At 42.6% G+C, this 18,827-nt stretch overlaps 1 protein-coding gene across 1 annotated transcript in view; it reads left to right on the top strand.

Moving 5' to 3' along the window:
• Positions 1–18,442, top strand: part of DENND3 (DENN domain containing 3) — a 38,703-nt gene extending 20,261 nt beyond the window's left edge. Inside the window, exons 8-24 of the mRNA XM_075211659.1 lie at positions 96–314; positions 1,578–1,702; positions 2,432–2,587; positions 3,333–3,429; positions 4,481–4,584; positions 4,987–5,165; positions 6,717–7,238; positions 9,281–9,540; positions 10,302–10,472; positions 11,058–11,187; positions 12,066–12,173; positions 12,924–13,057; positions 13,412–13,572; positions 14,109–14,242; positions 14,751–14,869; positions 14,953–15,090; positions 16,254–18,442. Of these exons, the coding sequence (XP_075067760.1) occupies positions 96–314; positions 1,578–1,702; positions 2,432–2,587; positions 3,333–3,429; positions 4,481–4,584; positions 4,987–5,165; positions 6,717–7,238; positions 9,281–9,540; positions 10,302–10,472; positions 11,058–11,187; positions 12,066–12,173; positions 12,924–13,057; positions 13,412–13,572; positions 14,109–14,242; positions 14,751–14,869; positions 14,953–15,090; positions 16,254–16,454 (2,958 nt within the window). The 3' untranslated portion in view covers positions 16,455–18,442. The remainder of the gene's footprint in view (positions 1–95; positions 315–1,577; positions 1,703–2,431; positions 2,588–3,332; positions 3,430–4,480; positions 4,585–4,986; positions 5,166–6,716; positions 7,239–9,280; positions 9,541–10,301; positions 10,473–11,057; positions 11,188–12,065; positions 12,174–12,923; positions 13,058–13,411; positions 13,573–14,108; positions 14,243–14,750; positions 14,870–14,952; positions 15,091–16,253) is intronic.
• Positions 18,443–18,827: the final 385 nt, after the last annotated feature.

The following is an 18,827-nucleotide window of genomic DNA, read 5'->3' as shown; positions in this document are numbered from 1 at the left end:
TATGAGTGATGTATTTTGGAGCGATTCGATGCTGTGCTTTAAATGTGATGCCACCATAATCATCGTAACCGTTGACCCTACTCTTCGTTCCTCAGATCATGGCCTGTATCCTGACCGAGCAGAGAATAGTCCTCTTCTCGTCGGACTGGGCCTTGCTCACTCTCCTTGCCGAGTGTTTCATGGGTTTCCTCCACCCCATCAAGTGGCAGCACACGTTTGTGCCCATCTTGTCGCGACACATGCTGGATTTCATCATGGCGCCGACCACCTTCCTCATGGGCTGTCACCTGGATCACTACGTGGAAGTCTGCAAGGTTGGACGTTTGGGATGTTATCCATCAAACTATAAATATACTTTATGTCTTCTATATGTGTCTAGCTGGTTTTATGGTTGGCATTGACGGTTTCATGGGGGTGGTATCGATACTAGTTAACCCACATCCCTAATCAATACATGTTTGAATAAACCTCATTATTGGCTTGTATCGGTAGATGTTCTGCTAGGTGGTGATGGACAGGTGGTTGTGGGTCTGTCTCCAGGCTGAAGATCCTGGTCTTATGGTCACATATGCAAAATAGTCTTTTTAATTTTTTTTTCTTTTTCTTTTTTATATTTACTGAGTCCTTTTAATGATGATTGGGTCAGAACTGTGACATTTATGGAGTAAATTTGACCTCATTAACTTTAACGTCACACTTTTTGCTCATCCTATGAGACTGCGATAAATTAAACGTAAACTGGAGTGGTTGGGCCAAATTGGAATTAAAAGCGGAATCAAACACACACACAGAATTTAAATTCTCATTTAAAAACCTTAGTTTTTGGGACTAAAGTAGAAAAAGATAAATTGATTCTAAGATCTCTGCTTTGACAGTACCTGTACTTGCTGCACAATAGCTGTGTATTGAAAGCAGCCAGAGAAACGGCTAATGATACCTGATGTTGTTGCATACACTGAAGATGCTACTTGGTTATATACTTTGCCCATGTCCATGACTTAATTTCTTAGACATTACTGGAGAGATTCAATTGGCAGCGACATGGTGTGCACGGACATCACGACTGCGCACATTGTCCGCACTTATGGTAGGATTATCGGTAATCGCGGAAATTCCTGCCACAACATTGGCATGTCGTGTATCAGCGGACGGTCCAGAGCCGTCTTGCTCTGAATTGAATCTCTCCCCCCCCCTATAAATTGTTTTCTCTGTAAACAGATCTACCGTGGAAAACTAGACCATGCAGGTCACACAAGGGCTGGCCCCTCGTCGTCGGTTGTACAGCGGTTTCTCAAGACCACTCACCTCCTGTTCTCATTACCTATAACCTTTGCTCACCCCTACACTGCCCATCTCCTCCTTGGGCTCTCTGCCCATTGTCTCCTCTCCTCCATTGTCTATACACCTCTATCAGTGGCTCTAACCCTGTCAGTTGTTGTTTGCCCTTGTACGGTGCTGTGGACCTCATGTGGCGCCCTGTAAATAAAGATTAATCATAATAATAGTACATTATACTGTAATCACCATACCAGCTTATATTCCACTTTCACCTTTCTTATTTGTATTTCTCTTTCTAGGAAGCAGAAGATATGATCTTAATTAACATTGACAGCGGCATCATTTCCTACTCCTTGAATGTGGATGAAGACGAGTCTGATGTTCCGGATATTCCCGTACAGGCTGCGGAGACGTTCTTGGGCAGGTAAGTGACTCCGTAAGGGTGTCGTGATTATACATTGCCATAACTACCAATGAAGTGCTCTGACGTGGGGAAGCGGTTTGTTAATTGTCGCTGGAACTGGGTTAAGGTTCTTGGATATTAGTTATTTCTCAATTATACCCTTTCTTGCTGTTATCGAGTCTGCATCTCTGTCTGCCCCCTACTTGGGGTGCCATGGCAGAGATTTCACGGCAGGTCGTTTCCGCACCCTACGCGGTCTTTGTTGGCTGTGGCTGTGGTTACGATTTTCAGTCCGCAGGGCAGCCCGCACTCCCATGTACAGTGTGGTCTGGTGTATTCTTAGACGTCTGACCTATAACTACACACATGAGGAAAGCGGCGTCTTGGAGATTGCAATCCATATCCCTCACAGTGGCTCCAGGGGTAGATGTATGAAATCTTTCTACAAAAGTGGAGGTGTTGCCCATAGCAACCAATCAGATTCTAGCTATCCTTTATCTAGAATGTAGTCGATGAATGGTAGCTAGAATTTCATTGGTTGCTCCGGGCACCATTTACATTTCAACGCTTCTGTACCAACAAAACTGAAAATAAACATTAACTTTGCATTTTAATTTTATCTTGTTGATTTACTAGGGATGGATTTGTATTTAAAAGCAAAAACTACCAAGTTATTAACATGTTTTCCTTAAATCAGTAAGTTCCTACTTGTCCAGTCTTACTGTCCGTTATTACTCTGCTGTTACGTAGGGTGGAGAGTCTGCAGCTGCACTACGACCTGGAGCGGTCTCATCGCTCATCATCGCTGGATATCGGGGAGCAGAGGCTGCGGAGGAGACTGTGGCAGCTAAACCTGAACAGCGAGATCCAGGAGATCGCCCTGCAGCTCATTGTGGATATATTCCGGTATGTCGCTTCTGTGTAATGTCTGTAACCAGCTGCTTGCGGCCCTTTAAAGAAATCTTCCAGAAGACGGTTGGGTTGTGGGCGCCCTCCTGCAAATTTAACTAACTACATAACTCCCAAAAGAGATAAACTGAGCAAGTACTAATGTGCTCATATTTTATTATAATTACAGCTGCTATATTATAAGTAATACTGGTTATCAATACATGGGCTATATGTGTCTTTCAGTTAAGTAAAGGTGGATTAGTTCTACATTTTAAAAAATTTTTTTCTTTACTTTTTTTTTATGAGGGTTCCCAAAGGGTTATATATCGCCCCTATGCAACCACATTGGTTATAGACTGAATCCAACTAGTTGCTTTTCGGGGGAAATGTCTTGTTCTTCCTTGGTCGGGCAGTCCCCACAGCGGCATCGCACAACGTCGTTGGGTTAGGACTGATTAGCACAAAATACTTCTTACGCTTGTTGGCTCAACCTCCTGACATCGGGCAAATGACGCAGTTATGGCTGCTAAAATAACTTTTGGATCTATTTTGCACTTGTGCCCCTTAAAAATATACGGTGGACTTTAAAGAGACCAGAGGAGGAGTCCGCAGAGCAGGAAGTCAGAGGTGTTTGTTATTTTGTTACAGGGACAATATGCTCAGAATAGTTCTTGTAAAAACGGTACAAGTAAATAAAATGAGGTGTCCTATGTAACACACGTATTTATGATTTATGTCTTCCTTGCTCTATACTTGGCAGGGATGTGAAAGCCCACCTTAATTATGAACACCGAGTATTTAACAGCGAGGAGTTTCTGAAGACCAGACATCTAGAGGACCAGCCGTTCTACAAAAAGGTGATTGTGCCAAACTCGGTCAGTGTCCCCAGCGTGTGGAAACCTGCCCACGAGGATGGGGATGTGGCCCCTTTGTACTCAGACTTCTGGTATTTATGTCTAATATCCTCTACCCATTTGACTTATTTATTTTTTAGTGGGCGGAAGCGAAGTGGTAACTATGTCTCACGTTGGTGTCCTGATTGGGTTCTATCTGTCATAGGATGCAGCTTGGGATTGGCTGGGTGGCACCATGTGACAGGCAGCTTGAGGGATTGGCTGGGTGGCAGCATGTGGGAGGGGCTGGGTGGCAGTATGTGACAGGCAGCTTGAGGGATTGGCTGGGTGGCAGCATGTGGGAGGGGCTGGGTGGCACCATGTGACAGGCAGCATGGGGGATTGGCTGGGTGGCACCATGTGACAGGCAGCATGGGGGATTGGCTGGGTGGCACCATGTGACAGGCAGCATGGGGGATTGGCTGGGTGGCACCATGTGACTGGCAGCATGAGGGATTGGCTGGGTGGCACCATGTGACTGGCAGCATGGGGGATTGGCTGGGTGGCACCATGTGACAGGCGACTTGGGGGATTGGCTTGATGGCACCATGTGACAGGCAGCTTGGGGGATTGGCTGGTGCGGCAGCATGTAGGAGAGGCTGGTTGGCACCATGTGATCGAACGCTGCATGGGGATAGGCTGGGACACGACCAGGTGCCTGCATTGTGCTGTGTATACTTTATGCTCTGTAAAATCTAACTTGGGTTAATCGGAATTGGAAAGATACGAATGAAGGAGAGGAGCTGTAAGTAAACCAAAATTTTCAGCATTTATCATCTGTAAAACTGATGACCCACAAATTTGATTGACCAAAAATCTTGTTGACATCAATCAATGCGTATGTAAAGTAATTGGGCGAATCACAGCACAGGAAGCGCAGATTGGCCAGAGGGATATAATGTGCAGCGACTGGGCAGCAGGATCTAAGTTGATTACAGCATGAGGGGGCTGCTTCCTGAATGTATTGGTGACTTCTGAAAGGACCAGATAATGATTTCTGTGTATATTCCTGTAGGTTCTGGGCACGTACATCTTCCACTCGTTTCTTAAAGCTCGCCTGAACAAGAGAATGGACGACTTTGCCCGTGTGGAGATGGACACAACCTCTGAAATTGATGGGTAATGTATTGGATTTTTAATATGATCTATAAGTGCACAGAATTGTACACACACATGCGCAGAAATGGTACTGTAACCTATAGCAGCCAATCGGGTGTTTGCTTTCATTTTGCAAACTGCCAAAAATCTCTGACATAGTTTGTATTATATGATTCATCTCTATAGTGGTTTATAAACTGCAGGGGGAGCTGTTGCACATGGTGTAAAGGAAGAGGTTTAGCCGACTATTAAAAAGCTGTTTATCGGCTGCAACAAACTTATGAGTAACGTCAGAACAAAATGTTCAATATCATCATCATAATTAAGTTTATAGAGCTTGTACCCCCTAACGTATTCTGATTGACCTATAAGAGAACATTTATGGGCGAACAGCAGCTCCTAATACTTCACTGGTGTTTGCAGGAGGTCAAGTCTGTTTTTTGAAAACCAGCGCCGACGAGCCACTGAGAAACTGAAGCGTTTTCGGCCGGAGCACATGTTCAGCAAGAAGCTGGTTATCAGTATGCCCAATCTGCTGGACATCAATACGGCCGACGTCCCACCAGGACCACTCTCGCTAAGGAGACCCCAGCAGGAGAACGGTGAGGAGGGGGCTGGGGACGTTTACATGACGTCTTGCTGGGATAAAATCCACAAACTGATTTGGACAGGCCGTACAAATTTTATTATAGTTTGTTTCAATTGTTGGTTTAAAGGTCGGATTTGTATCAGGTTTACACACCAGCAGTTCTGTGTTACATCTAGTTGTCAAGAAGATCAAATTTTCTACCCAAGCAGCTTTGTTTTGTAAAAATGTCACAATGCTTTCTTTTTGGGTTGTGTAATCGCGACCATAGCGCACAGCTGATACACCCCTGTAATCCTGTAATGTTACATGTCATTCTCTCTTGGTTCAGAGTGGAATATAAGCGTTACTCTGCATGCAAGCGTCTCTATATGTGCGCTGTATTCAGCGTTGAAGGTGCATCCGCTGGACAACATCCGCACCTCTCAGACACTTACGTCCAATTTACAAACCTCTACCAAAACCTCATTTATGTTACAAATACAGTTCCTATGAAGCATCATTTAAACTTGACTAACCTGGCTAATAGAGCAGGGACAGGTACCCGTCATTCACACACAAAATAATAATTTTTTACTTTTGATACAACACACTCGGCAAATCCTAACCTAGGGCTGAGCGACTATTGAAGTGTCAATAAGCATCTGTGAATCATTCGCAAACCTTTAATTACAAGCAGCCCTTGTGTTCTTTATCATTATCATCAGCTACTTATCCTGCCACTGACCATCTGCAAATAAAAACTTTTTAAGTCATATCTTTGTCTATGTCCCAGTCTGAATTCTTGTGTAATGGTTTGGAGAGGCCCTTACTGTACATTGCTTACAGTAGAACCTCTCTACCTACGTAAGTGCCAAAAATTCGAAGGTCTGAATAGCCGCAGTTGCATCAGTCACAGACGTTCACTTTCTGAACATGTACAAACTGGTGAACGTCTCTGAATCCGGCCCTATGTCTTTAATTGCCAAGTGTCAATAGCCTGTTCTAATAGTGCGCTGGGAATGGGGAGTACTTGGTATCAGGCTGCTGTAATTCTTCCTGTGGGGCATAGCCCAGTGTAAAATGTTTTTCTGGTGGGGGCAATGTAATATATTTAATGGGGGGCACAGACTATACTGTGCATAGGCTGCTGCTCTAGTGTGTTCTGTAATGTATATAAAGAACGGGCATTTGGGTTGTTTGCTATATTATTTTTGCAAGCAATAATTTACTGGCATTTTTACAGGAAAATAATCTGCTGTCTCCTAACGCTCACATATCTCCCGGCCTGATAGAATAACCAGCTTACTACAGGAAGCTACATCTAGGTGATCAGACCACACCCTGTAATGTATTTATAAACTAGGCTCATCATTTTTATATTAAAACTAGGAGAGGAGAACGTGTTAAACCTGAACTTGCACCTGTCCGATCTGTCGGTCTCTCGATAGGTACTCAATAAACAGGCTCCACCTACTGATGCTCTATCACTTGTGATAGAATGTACGACCAGCCGGTAACATTGTAATGAGTGCAGGACATCTGGGACAGAGCACTTTGTATAAACGTTCTCTTTGTACTGTTACAGGACATAAAGTAGCCGGGATGTCTGTTTCCACTTTCAAGCTGCCAGAAGTCCACTTCCCCCTGGTCCCGCGCTGCGTTCAGACGTATTACACGGAGCTGAACACTTCTCTCAGTAAAGAGATAAACGGCCTGCCCCCCGAGAACTCCGCTCTGCTGGCTCGGTACTACTACCTCCGAGGACTAGTGTGTCTGATGCAGGGCAAACTGCTCAATGCTCTGTCTGACTTCCAGAACCTGTATAAAACGGATCTGCGGATCTTCCCGGTGGAACTAGTAAGGAAAGTCGTCCTCTTGTTGCCAGAATCGGACCGTCAGCAGGCGGACCGCAAGCCGGAACTGAGGAGGCTCCTCACCCAAGTGTTAGACAAGGAAAGGGAAGTGACTCGGACTGACGACCACGTCAAGAAGTTTGAATTGCCCCGGACACACCTCCATCTGGAGGATTTTGTGAGGAGGATCCAGGAATCGGGAATTGTTAAGGACATTGATACAATAAACCGCTTGTTTGATGCTCTAACAGTAGGTAAGTCGGAGATTGCCTTTTACTCATTTTTGGTAACTGTAAAGCACGTAGGCTCACACCATTACCCACCAGTTGTCGCTATGCTTTCATTTATTGAGGCAGAAATCCTACGACAATGTCAGGTGTGTTTTTTGTTTCTTTTGTTTTTTTTTAACATAAATCACTGTGGTAGACAGAAGAAGCAGTTTTGTAATTACCATTTTCCTTTGTTTCTTCAGGCTGCTAGTAATTTATAATTTCGTACAGTGTTATGTGACCACCATGGTAACCACAGTCATGTGGCGCATGATGTAGTGAGCAGAGAGGCTTTGGAACACCCCTCTGAGCTCTAATTGCACTGTAACATCCCCCCCACCACCACCACCACCACTGCCACAACATGACTAAGGGTTTGTGAGTGTGACTGGCAGCCTTACCTGTCTGCCCCCCCAGTGTGATTTTGAAGATGCAATAATGATTTGTAGAAGGATAGCTAAGAAAAATGAGCATCTGTTGAAAATTAAAATGGTACATGAATTGCTGTTTGAATAAAAAAAACTACTATGTGGAATTGATGCTTTAATCTGCAGTACTTTGTTGTTTTTGTTTTTTTTATAAGAACATTCGCCTCTTGTGGCAGAATGTCCTATAAAATGTCAGAATACTGGATCGTGCTTTTACAAATCAATGATTGTTAAGCATCTCAGACTGAATGGTTCTCTTGTTTTATTCAGAAATACAGTGTGTGTGTGTGTGTATGTGTGTGTATATATATATATATATATATATATATATATATATATATATATATATATATATATATATATATATATATATATATATATATATATATATATATATTATACAAATAACAGATACCACAAACAAGGGGCCGCGTAACCCAGTTCTGTATGTAAAGTCACTGGAAAAAATAGTTACACAGAATCCAATTTACAGGCGGCAGCCAGTTCCAAAACAGATGGTGAGTCTGGGATATCTAAAAAGGAATGAAGGAAACACGGCGCCACATAGTGTATTACCACAATAGGTTAGGCAGTAAGGTGTGCTATAATAGGTACACACTCAGAAATATTAAACAACTCTCCAACAAGAAAGTAGAACCAGAATGATAATTGGGTATATGCACACGTGTAAACACACTAGATAGATCCAATCCCACGGAATAAATCACCAAAAATAATGTATCTGCGTACCAGATTAAGAACTTGAAAGGTATATATACGTCAATAAGTGGTGTCTCCAGCGCTGTTATAATGCTGCCAATATCGCCACTCATACAGAAGGATTGTCTCGTCAAAACAGGAACCTCAGCATCATATAGGCAAATAAAACTCAAATAGTGTAATACTGCATATTCCAAAATTTAATGATAAAAAGTAAGTAGCACACTTACATAAAATCGGATTTAAAATTCATGTAAAGGTTTCTTTACGATAATCATCTGGGATGCATTCAAGTATATTGAACAATAATCAGTCAATACCGGGTAGATCTCCACGGCAATCCCACCACATTAATACCGCATAGTCCAAAACAGGAAATATTGTACCTCTAGTACTCCTCAACGCGTTTCGTCCGTGAAAGCAATGGACTTCATCAGGAGGGAAAATGTGTGTATATATGTATATGTATATGTGTATATATGTATATGTGTATATATGTATATGTGTATATATATGTGTATATATATATATATATATATATATATATATATATATATATATATAATTATATAAATTTTTATTAAAATAATAATAATTATGGTGTGTGTGAAATCCTTTAGTTTTGTACATTAATACAAAATATATTATACTCTAGAACTAAAGAGTTGCTTCCCAGTGAAGTACAAAAGAGTGAAAATTTGGTCTGGTCCTCCAGGGCGGTGTTCCTCCAGACATTAAGGGGTTACTATTCATTTTATCTTGCAATCATTTTAATTTTAATTCCATGATTAAATTGTTCAGCAGTTGTATTTTAATCTCGTTTTTGGAGAGTTCCTTTGACCCCGTCTGACCGCGTCACCTTCTGATTCTTCCCCCAAGGTCACCAGAAGCAGATCGATCCTGACATCTTCCGGGATTTCTACACCTGCTGGAAGGAGACGGAGGCGGAAGCGGAAGAGGTTAATCTGCCCTGTATCGTGGCCAAGAAGCTGGACCAGCACGAGTTTGTGTACAAATTGTCCAGTTCAGTAAAGACCAACCTGGGGGTGGGCAAGATCGCCATGACCCAGAAGCGGCTCTTCCTCCTGGTAGAGGGGCGGCAGAGTTACGAGGAAATCGCCATCTTTAGAAACATAGAGGTGAGAGGTCGCGGGGCGGACGTGAGACATGGGGGTGTCAGACCGGTCTCTGCGCTGCATTTATGCTGAAGTGTTAGGACTGTGATGAGATTCAGTATGAATTTATGTGTTGCTGTTTCATGTTACAAAAACATCAACATGTAATAGACATGTAATAGAAGACATGTAACATGTAATGTAAGATTTCTAGAATGAAAGGCCATAAATATGTTTTATATTCCGTTATATTATCTAGAGTACATTTGGTGTAAATTGTAACGTAATATCTTTTTTGCAATATGTTTCTAAATACAAACTTGTTTAGCTTTACACCTGTTACAAGTATATCTGACCCTGTATTACACCAATGAATGTAACTTTACAGACTGAGATTGTATAAGTATAGAGATTGTTGCAAACATTTTTTTTTTTTTTTCAATGTTTTTGTTTTCTGAGAATTCTCAAATGTTTTGCAAAAGTTTTTACCTAGTTAACAGGAGTTGGGTATAATTTAATATACCACAAAATTAGCTTTTATTTTGCTATTAAATATACCAGAAAATTGAGTTTAATCAGGGTTTTAATAATAGACAAATGTTAAATTACACATTTGCATTTAAACATGACAAATTCAAAAAGTTTTCTCCATGTAAAAGTTATTTATAATCCTTTAAAAGTATTTAAAAACAAAAAACAGACTAACGCACATTTTTGTTGATTTAAAGCCGCCACATTCGGGAAGCCGCCCTGACCGTTTGAACTATTTTACTCTTTTTCTGTAGGACGTGAAGATCTCCACCTCTGCCTTCCTGCTTCTAAGGATTCCAACGCTCAGGATAAAAATCTCCTCCAGGAAAGATGTGTTTGAAGCCAACCTGAAAACGGAATGTGACCTGTGGAACGCCATGATCAAAGAGATGTGGGCTGGGCGGAGGATGGCCGACAGCCACAAGGTCTGTGCCGCGGGGGCTCTACTTGTTGTGGGAGTGTTGACTGAAGTTCTGCCAAGCAAAGGTTGTTCCACACCCGTTGGCGAGCCACCCGTTGCCTATCTCTGGTCTATGGGAATTATCTGTAGGATCAATGTATTATTTCAGTTATTGGTACAATTTGGAACAGCCGTTAACGGGATTTTGTCGGTCTATGCTCTGTTTTCCTTCCATTCATTTCCGTTAGTGGGTGCAGTTTAGATAGTTTATAGTCCATGCTCGTGGTCTACTTGAGTCTTGTTTCTGCCCTTGTTGTCGGATAGTCTGCAGCCACCACATTGTACCTCTGTCCCCTATAATATGTGAGGAATGCGGATATATGTACTTACCATGAAGCCCGTGTCCGAGGACATTCACTGGGAGATAGACGTCTGTCTCACTCACTAGTTGATGCCACGTATCTTGGTTTTCTTCTCCTCCAAGTCCCTGCTTTGGACCAAACGTTTTAGCTCTAGAATTAATAGAAGTAGAAGCTCTAGAAGTAATTATAAAGAGCTGGGTCTCTAGCGAGGTGATTTTGCTGACAGACATTTCCCCTGTACTGTGCAGGATCCTCAGTATGTGCAGGAAGCGCTGACTAACGTCCTCCTCATGAACGCCGTTGTCGGTGCTCTACAAAGCACCAAGGCCATATACGCTGCGTCCAAACTCTCTCACTTCGACAAGATGAAAAATGAAGGTAAGCAACAGATTGCTGAGTGTTGCTGTATTGTAATGTGGCCGCGCGCTGGGCGGAGTTTAACCTGTGGTAATAATCTGACGTTGATTCGGATCTTATCGGACGTGTTGATAAATGCGGTTGGAGTTTGGCCTCTATGGTTATCTCCTCGCAACACCGAGAGAGACCCAGCTGCTTTGTTATTTGTTGAATGGGATCATTGTGTGGGGAGCTGTCACAGCCAGCAAGTGAGCGGAGATTTTAATAAAATTGGTGAAATTTTAAGAATTTTTACTATTACATTTAGACACCTTACGGAGCTACAATATTCTAATATAGTATCAGAATGTAGCTTGGATTATTTATAACTCTGTTTCATGCTATATTCAGGAAACGCGTTGCATCCCCTCGCGGCCTATTAACTACCCCCCCCCCCCCCAATCTGTTTACAAGCTCTGCCGGCCTCACTGAGCCCAAATTCAAGGATCATTTGATTGTCAATCCACGTAACATCGCAGATCACGCGTTGGTCGGCGTACTTACCACAGCTGCCTCTGTCTTCCCCATAAAGTGTTGTATCGCTCTCTAATAAATCTTAAAGCTGCACGTTTATTTACAGTACATTAACAGCAGCAATACGTGGCATAGTTTGGGGAAAAGTAGGATATATGTAGAAACCGTGATTCCACATCTTAGTAGCAGAGATCTGGGGGTGTGATGAATGTGTCGCCCTCCAATCAGCGGCGCTGTGTTATAATGACCACGCAGCGTATGATCCAGTCTACAAGACAGCGCTCAGTAATGTAACCGCAGCTTTGTCCTATAACGGAATGTTTTACAATGTGGTGGATGGACAGTAACGACCTTCTCCCCTTCCTGTGGGGTCTATTGATCTGTAGTTCCGATGATGATTCCGAAGACCACTTCCGAGACCCTGAAACACCGGATCAATCCCTCCATGGGGGAGACCATGGCTCAGTCAGTGGATGTTCTGCTCTACACACCAGGTGAGGATCTGCTACCAGCAAACTACCCCCTCCTGTAAATTATAAGGATATTACAAGTCACCTGCTTTTATATAGGTCGTGGATCTCCGAGTCGGCTTCTATTATCTATAATAAATTACAGTAGGGAGCGCATTGTGCCTTATATATAATATACCATGATGGTGCCTTGTGAAGACTGAAATAATGACATCAAAACTCCGATATTATATACAGCACTTTATATTGATATTAACGTCACTGGTGTATTATATAACACCAATCTTACCCTTTGCTGTCAAGTTATTTCATGCAATATAGTGATGTCGTCTGTATAGTTACTGACACCGGTTCATAGAACGCACCCACATGAAATCTCTTGTCCCTGGTTTATACAGTGGCTCACGGGTATGCTGGGAGTTGTAGTTCCACAGCAGCTGGAGAGTTACGGGTTGTCCAATCACAATATAAACCAGTAAAGAGTCCTGATCGATGGTAGTTTTACATTGTTCACCAACCACCAAGTAATACAGCGGCTCATTGGTCATTCTTGGTAAAGTAACATATAAACAATTACATATAGATCTGACCTGTGATGTGTAACTGATCGTTATTAGTGATTATAGCAGACAATGGTCCCATGCGTACAGGGCTTCTCGTGTAATATGCCCTGACTACCAGGCGTGTATGACTGGGACATACTAATAGTATATGGCGGTGTAGGTCAGATTACACGAACACCAGATTATATTTGTCTGTTTTTTTTTTCCCTAGGTCAGCTCGATGCGTCGGGAAAGGACGACTCCCCTAAACTGTGGTGCGCCCTAGGCGAGGGGAAAGTGGTCGTGTTTAACGCCTCCACCTGGTCCATCCAGCAACACTGCCTCAAAGTGGGGAACGCTAAACTGGTGAGCAGGGGACGCGCACCATTATAATGCACTCTTATCTGTTGTGATGTCCGTTATATAGAGGGTATTTTATACAGAGGTAAAGTATAACATTACAGCTATATTTACCTATGATTATTTAAATTGGTTGTCACATTTCATGTACCTCAAAGTAGCATGTGAGCTGAGATCTGTAAATCGTGAGAAGAGTAAATAAGTATTGCATAGAATTATTTCCCCCCCCAGACCCCAATAAAACCCCCTGGAACCCACCCTCCTCCTTTTTTTCATGGTTTCAATATATCTAAGTTTGACATCCTTAGCTGTAGTCTGACCCTGCTCTGTGTGTAAGATGTGACGTGTGTCGCCCTCTAGAGGTGCATGGTGGGAATAGAACAGAGTCAGGTATGGATCGGATCGAGCGACTCCATTATCTACATCATCAACACACACAGCTTGTCCTGTAACAAACAGCTGAGTGACCACCGGGCGGAGCTAGTGGACATCGTGCTGGACAACAGCCACGGCCAGCGGAGGTAATGATCAGTTCTGCGCACAGACAGCGCTGAGCGGAGCCTAGATCAATGTGCAATTATACTCCAGTTCTGAGTAATGATATTTGTAGAGTAAGAGCGTCTTCTGCATATCATAGGTTAATGCTCAACAGCCTTGTGTCTTCTCTGCGTGTCTCTGGCTGAACTGTAATATTAGTCCCTTAGCATCAATATAAAGTTGATGGATAAAGGACTTGTAGCATCCCAGTTATATGTATTCATGATATCCTGACAGGACACGTTATAATGTAGAGCTTATAATGAACGTTTTACTTAAACATTTCCTAACAGGGTGTCCGGTAATCTGTGCTGGGTCACGTCAGATTTTTGGGGATGTTATTTTCAATTATTATTTCTTGCAATACGGTAGGAGAACAGGACCACATCTTGCAGTTATGTAATGTGTTATAAATATTAGACCCTATTTCCGGTGCTGTGGAGGGTTGTTTTGTTACCTCGTTGTTGTTTACACCCCACATGGCGCCTCTCACCCGCCGCCCTGCGTGTCTCCTGTGCAGGATCGCCTACTCCTGCAGTGCGGATGGCGTGGTCTTCACCTGGGACGTTAACACTTTAAAGATACATTACCGGTTCCAGCTGCCGTATCGGGACATCACGTCTATGAAGATGAACAATGACCTTCTGCTCTACTGTGAGTAGCACAGCGCCCGCCCTCCAGCATGTTCCAATCCACCATAGCTGTAATGGGCATATGCCAGTCTTCTGTCTGTGCAACTCAATGGCTGCACTGTGTATGTCCCACAAAGGAGGGCACAAGACACTAAATTAAAGCAATCTGAAGGTGGAAATCCATTGTCATGCATACTGTCAGGTGATGATGTGGTTAATTCTACATTTAGAGTTGAGCTAGGACATGACCCCCCAACTCTATACCTGTCCGCACGTGTTAACCCCTATCCCGCATCACAACATGATTTTGCCAAGGTGCATCCGGTTATTGAGGTCGAGAACATGTCTCAGAGCTAGGAGTGACCTTGTCTTATTTGTGTAGAATAGAGGAAAGCTACTGCTGGCTGGCATGGTATGCTGGGACTTGTAGTTCCACAACAGCTGCATAAAACTGGGCTAGAATAACGCTTCATAATACAATACATACACAGGTAGTTATTGACATAAGTAATAATTTTCCTTTATCACAGGTACAAAAGACGTCGTCCTGGTAACTGGAAAGAGAGGTCAGCCGTGGAACAAGCTGGAGATCACCGAGAACCTGCGCAAAATCAGTTCAGCCTTTTACTCCATCCAGCTGATGTCCGAGGTGACGCGTTGTCCTCTTGGTGGGGGAGGGTCTGGGCATGTGACTTTGTCTCTGACCGCTCTGTTTTCTCCGCTGTGTTCTAGAAGGGGCAGCTGTGGGTTTCCTGCAAGGACTGCAACGAGATCTGCGTCTTTGACCTGAGCAATTTCTCCCGAGCGCCTCACAAGATCCGCCTGCAGGACTGTACGGCCGTCACCTGCATGCTGAAAGTCAAACAGCAGGTAGCGGCCAGTCTGTGCGCTGTAACTGTATTATCTATCATTGTGCGACCCTGCAGACGTGACTTAATGCAATAATCACAAACAGTATTTCTTGGTACCTGTATAATAGATCCACGTAATTGAACCTGCTCAGAAGGAATATTGTAATCAGAGAGAAGACAGTCTGAACTGTCAGTCATACAAGGTTCTGGATGTTATGAAATCTGTTTATAGAAAATGGTGAATGTGCCGGGAAGGGGGGTGGGGGAGAGGTTTATGATATAATTAAATACGATATACAGTGTTTTTTAACCACCTTCTTTCTGAGTACGCCATAAAGCTATTGAGTGTAAAGAGGACATAAAAATGTACCTCTGTGTTTAACATGCTTAAAGCTTTGCATTTTTTTTTTTAGAAGTAAATGCAATGTATTTTTCTATCATTAGATCTCTCATCCTCCATCAACCTAGGTCCCCCGTCCTCCTACTTTCCTCGTCCCCGTCATCCTAGGTCCCCCGTCCTTCTAGGTCCCCCGTCCTCCTAGGTCGTCCTTCCTTTTAGGTCCCTCGTCCTTCAAGGTCGTCCATCCTCCTAGGTCCCTCGCCGTCCACAATTAGGGCCGCCATCAGGGGGGTACGGGGAGTACTGTTGTGCCGGGCCCGGGCTCACCAGGGGGCCCGGTACAACAGCTCAGCACAGACTTACCTGGGGCCCGCCGCTGGTCTCCGCTATTCTGTCTTCAGCCTGGCTGTCACCGTGACAGCCAGGCACCAGGATCCGATCGCAGGGGTGGAGGATTCATTCCCCCTGCAATCGTGTGCTCTGCCTGTGACAGATCACATGATCGCAGGGGGAATGATTCCTCCACCCCTGCGATCGGATCGTGGTGCCTGGCTGTCACGGTGACAGCCAGGCTGAAGACAGAATAGCGGAGACCAGCTACCATGATCATCCAATCACAGCCTGTGGGCAGTCTATCTACAGACATCTCTGTACTGGGTTATTATTTGAAAGCTGATTGAACGAGCTGCGTCTGTGATTGTGAAGGATCATGGAAGCTGAGCGGGGGGCCGTCCAAGGCACCCAACCTCCCAGCTTCTACTATGTCAGGGTGTGGTAATTCTGGGGTGTGAAAGAAAATGACCTGTTTCTCCTTGATAAGACCTCTTATGTTTTTGTCATAGATCTGGGTTGGCAGCAAGGGAATATCCCAGGGTAAATCCAAAGGGAAGATCTACGTCATTGATGCAGAGAAGATGACTGTGGAGAAGGAGTTGGTGGCACATGTTGATATAGTGAAGTCTCTATGTTCTGCAGAGGACCGATATGTGCTAAGCGGATCTGGAGAGGAAGAGGGGAAGGTGGCAATCTGGAAGGTGGAATGATACCAAGGAGACGTCAAGCGTTTCTCTTCTCTTGCTCAACAACTGCCTTGAAGAGCAGAAGATTAGGTTCCACCTCCGGTTTGGGCTTTGATCAGGATGGTCAGTGGCAGTGAACAAACAGGAGTTGTTGGAAAGAAAGAAATTCCTTAAGTTTTAGGGAACGTATTGAATAATAGAGGTCACTTTGGTCAAATTCCGAAACCTGTCTCACGGTTAACAGTTACAGTACCGGTACTTTGCGTTGACGGTGCTGTAGGTTGTTAGGACCTACGGTACATGACCAAATATCTTTACCCGTTATTAAAGGACCTTACTCCAATTTAAAGGGAAATGTGCAACTTTGTTAATGCAAAACACTCCTGTATTATAGGATCAACTTCATTTAGCAATAAGAAAGGACAAATAAGAATGAGGATCCTGTTCCGTGCACTAGAGACCATTATATTAGATATACAGACAGTACGAAGGACCTATAGATTCCATAGTCTGATCACTACAAGGTGCAATGATTTTGGCTCCGCTAATATCCCAGTGGAGAAAATGTCAGCGGATGGACAAAGCTGGTTGTAAATGGAACACCAGAAATGTATCCTCTAATTGTCTATATATAGTAGTCCGGAGCCCGGCGCGCTGTCCTTAGCGGGAGACGTCTGGCAGTCTGTGCGCCAGAGGTGTCACTGGGGGCGTGGCTTTGATACAAGGATATAGCGACACATCGTAAATGCAGCGACATATCCATTCCATTGGCAGGAAGAACTTAGAAGGACGTTTAGAAAATACACCCTACAGTATTTATACATGTGGTTAGAAATGAAACCTTCATTTTGCTATTTATTCACTAATTTTCAGCAATCTTTCTCCAAGCTATTTATATTTCAATGTTTAGAAAATTACACTACCTATTTTCAGTTTTGCACACATTGAATAGATCACGTTTTTTGAATTTGGCAAATTGCAATTTTGTCATTTTTGTCTACGACTTCAAAAGATGATTATCATTTGGGGAATTTTTTCCGTATTAATAGCAGAAAATCTTTGCCGAACTCCGTCTACAAAATTAGACAAAACTCCCGTCAGTGTTTTATTATTTTCTTATTTTTTTTTTAAGTAACATTATTTTAAAGACACAAATGATAAGATTTCTACATGTTGTTGCAATTTATTTCGTCTTACTTTTGAAGCTTACCATGAGGTTTTTTTATGTTATCAGCAATTCCAAAGTCAATACCTAATTTTTAAACCTGTAAAACAAATTGGTTTTACAAACTACAATACGCTCTGAAATAAATGGCAAAAAAATATTTTGCGTTACATGAGAAGTGTAGAACACAATTTATTTTGGGAGCATTACGTTTAATGTATATTAAAAACTTGTCCAAAAATACATGTTTTTTTACGTCTAGAAAATGCACTTTTACATATACCTCATTTTCCAATCCTTTATTTCCGAATACCTGTATTAATGTTAAAATTTGTAGTGATAAAATCACTTTGTGTTTCTGTTAATGTCTGTTTAGAAGACTCATCCGTCACAGTTTTGGAACTTGAAGGAAACGTAAATATCACTTTTAAACATTTTCATAAATTTCTACAAAATTTCAGTTTTCAATATATTTAAGTTCATGATGTTGCGTCAATTGAACATTCGTTGTCTACGTCATTGGTTTCTTCTCCCACCAGGGGGCGCTGGAGGAAAGAACATAGACTACATTAAAGCTTTAATAATCAATTTACTAAGATAACACAGAAATTCCAAAAATATAGAACGGCATGTAAAACTGTTTAAGTCTATTTTCATAAATGTGTATTTTTCTCTACAACGTCCCAGTTCTAATGGGAGAGAACGTCTTTTCCAAGTTTTGATAAATATATGGTTTACTAGTGACTATTTACAAGTATATAAAGTATTTTACACACTTGTATCATAGACTTCATAAAAAGATGTTGTACAGTATAATTTAATGGTAAATAAATATTTTTGAGTCCTACTGGATTATTTTTATATATATATTTTTTATTTTGTATGAATCATTTAAAGAAGTTTTGTAAACCGATTTCTGCCTAAAGTGCGTCAGCTTAAACGTTTCGGAGTCTTCTGTAAGAGATCCAGGTTAAACAGAAAACGAGAGGTGGAGTAATACTGTGTGTCGGTCTGGACCTTAATGATTTCCCCGGTTGAGCTGTTGGACTAAAATATATGCAATACTTACCCATAGAAGATTGCCTTAGTCTAGCGTTCCTTGTCAAGCTGTTGTTGGAGGCGCATCTGATTGAGGTCACCTTACTGGACGGTCATCCACAATTATATCACAGTCTGATCCAAGACCCTCATGTTGCAGTATATTAATAATAATCACTGTGATCGGGATAGGT

Source organism: Mixophyes fleayi, chromosome 5 (assembly GCF_038048845.1).
Source record: "Mixophyes fleayi isolate aMixFle1 chromosome 5, aMixFle1.hap1, whole genome shotgun sequence".
In the NCBI taxonomy this organism is placed as follows: Eukaryota; Metazoa; Chordata; class Amphibia; order Anura; family Limnodynastidae; genus Mixophyes; species Mixophyes fleayi.
The sequence above is the reverse complement of the archived record's forward strand: the minus strand, read 5'-3'. Positions and strand labels throughout refer to the sequence as shown.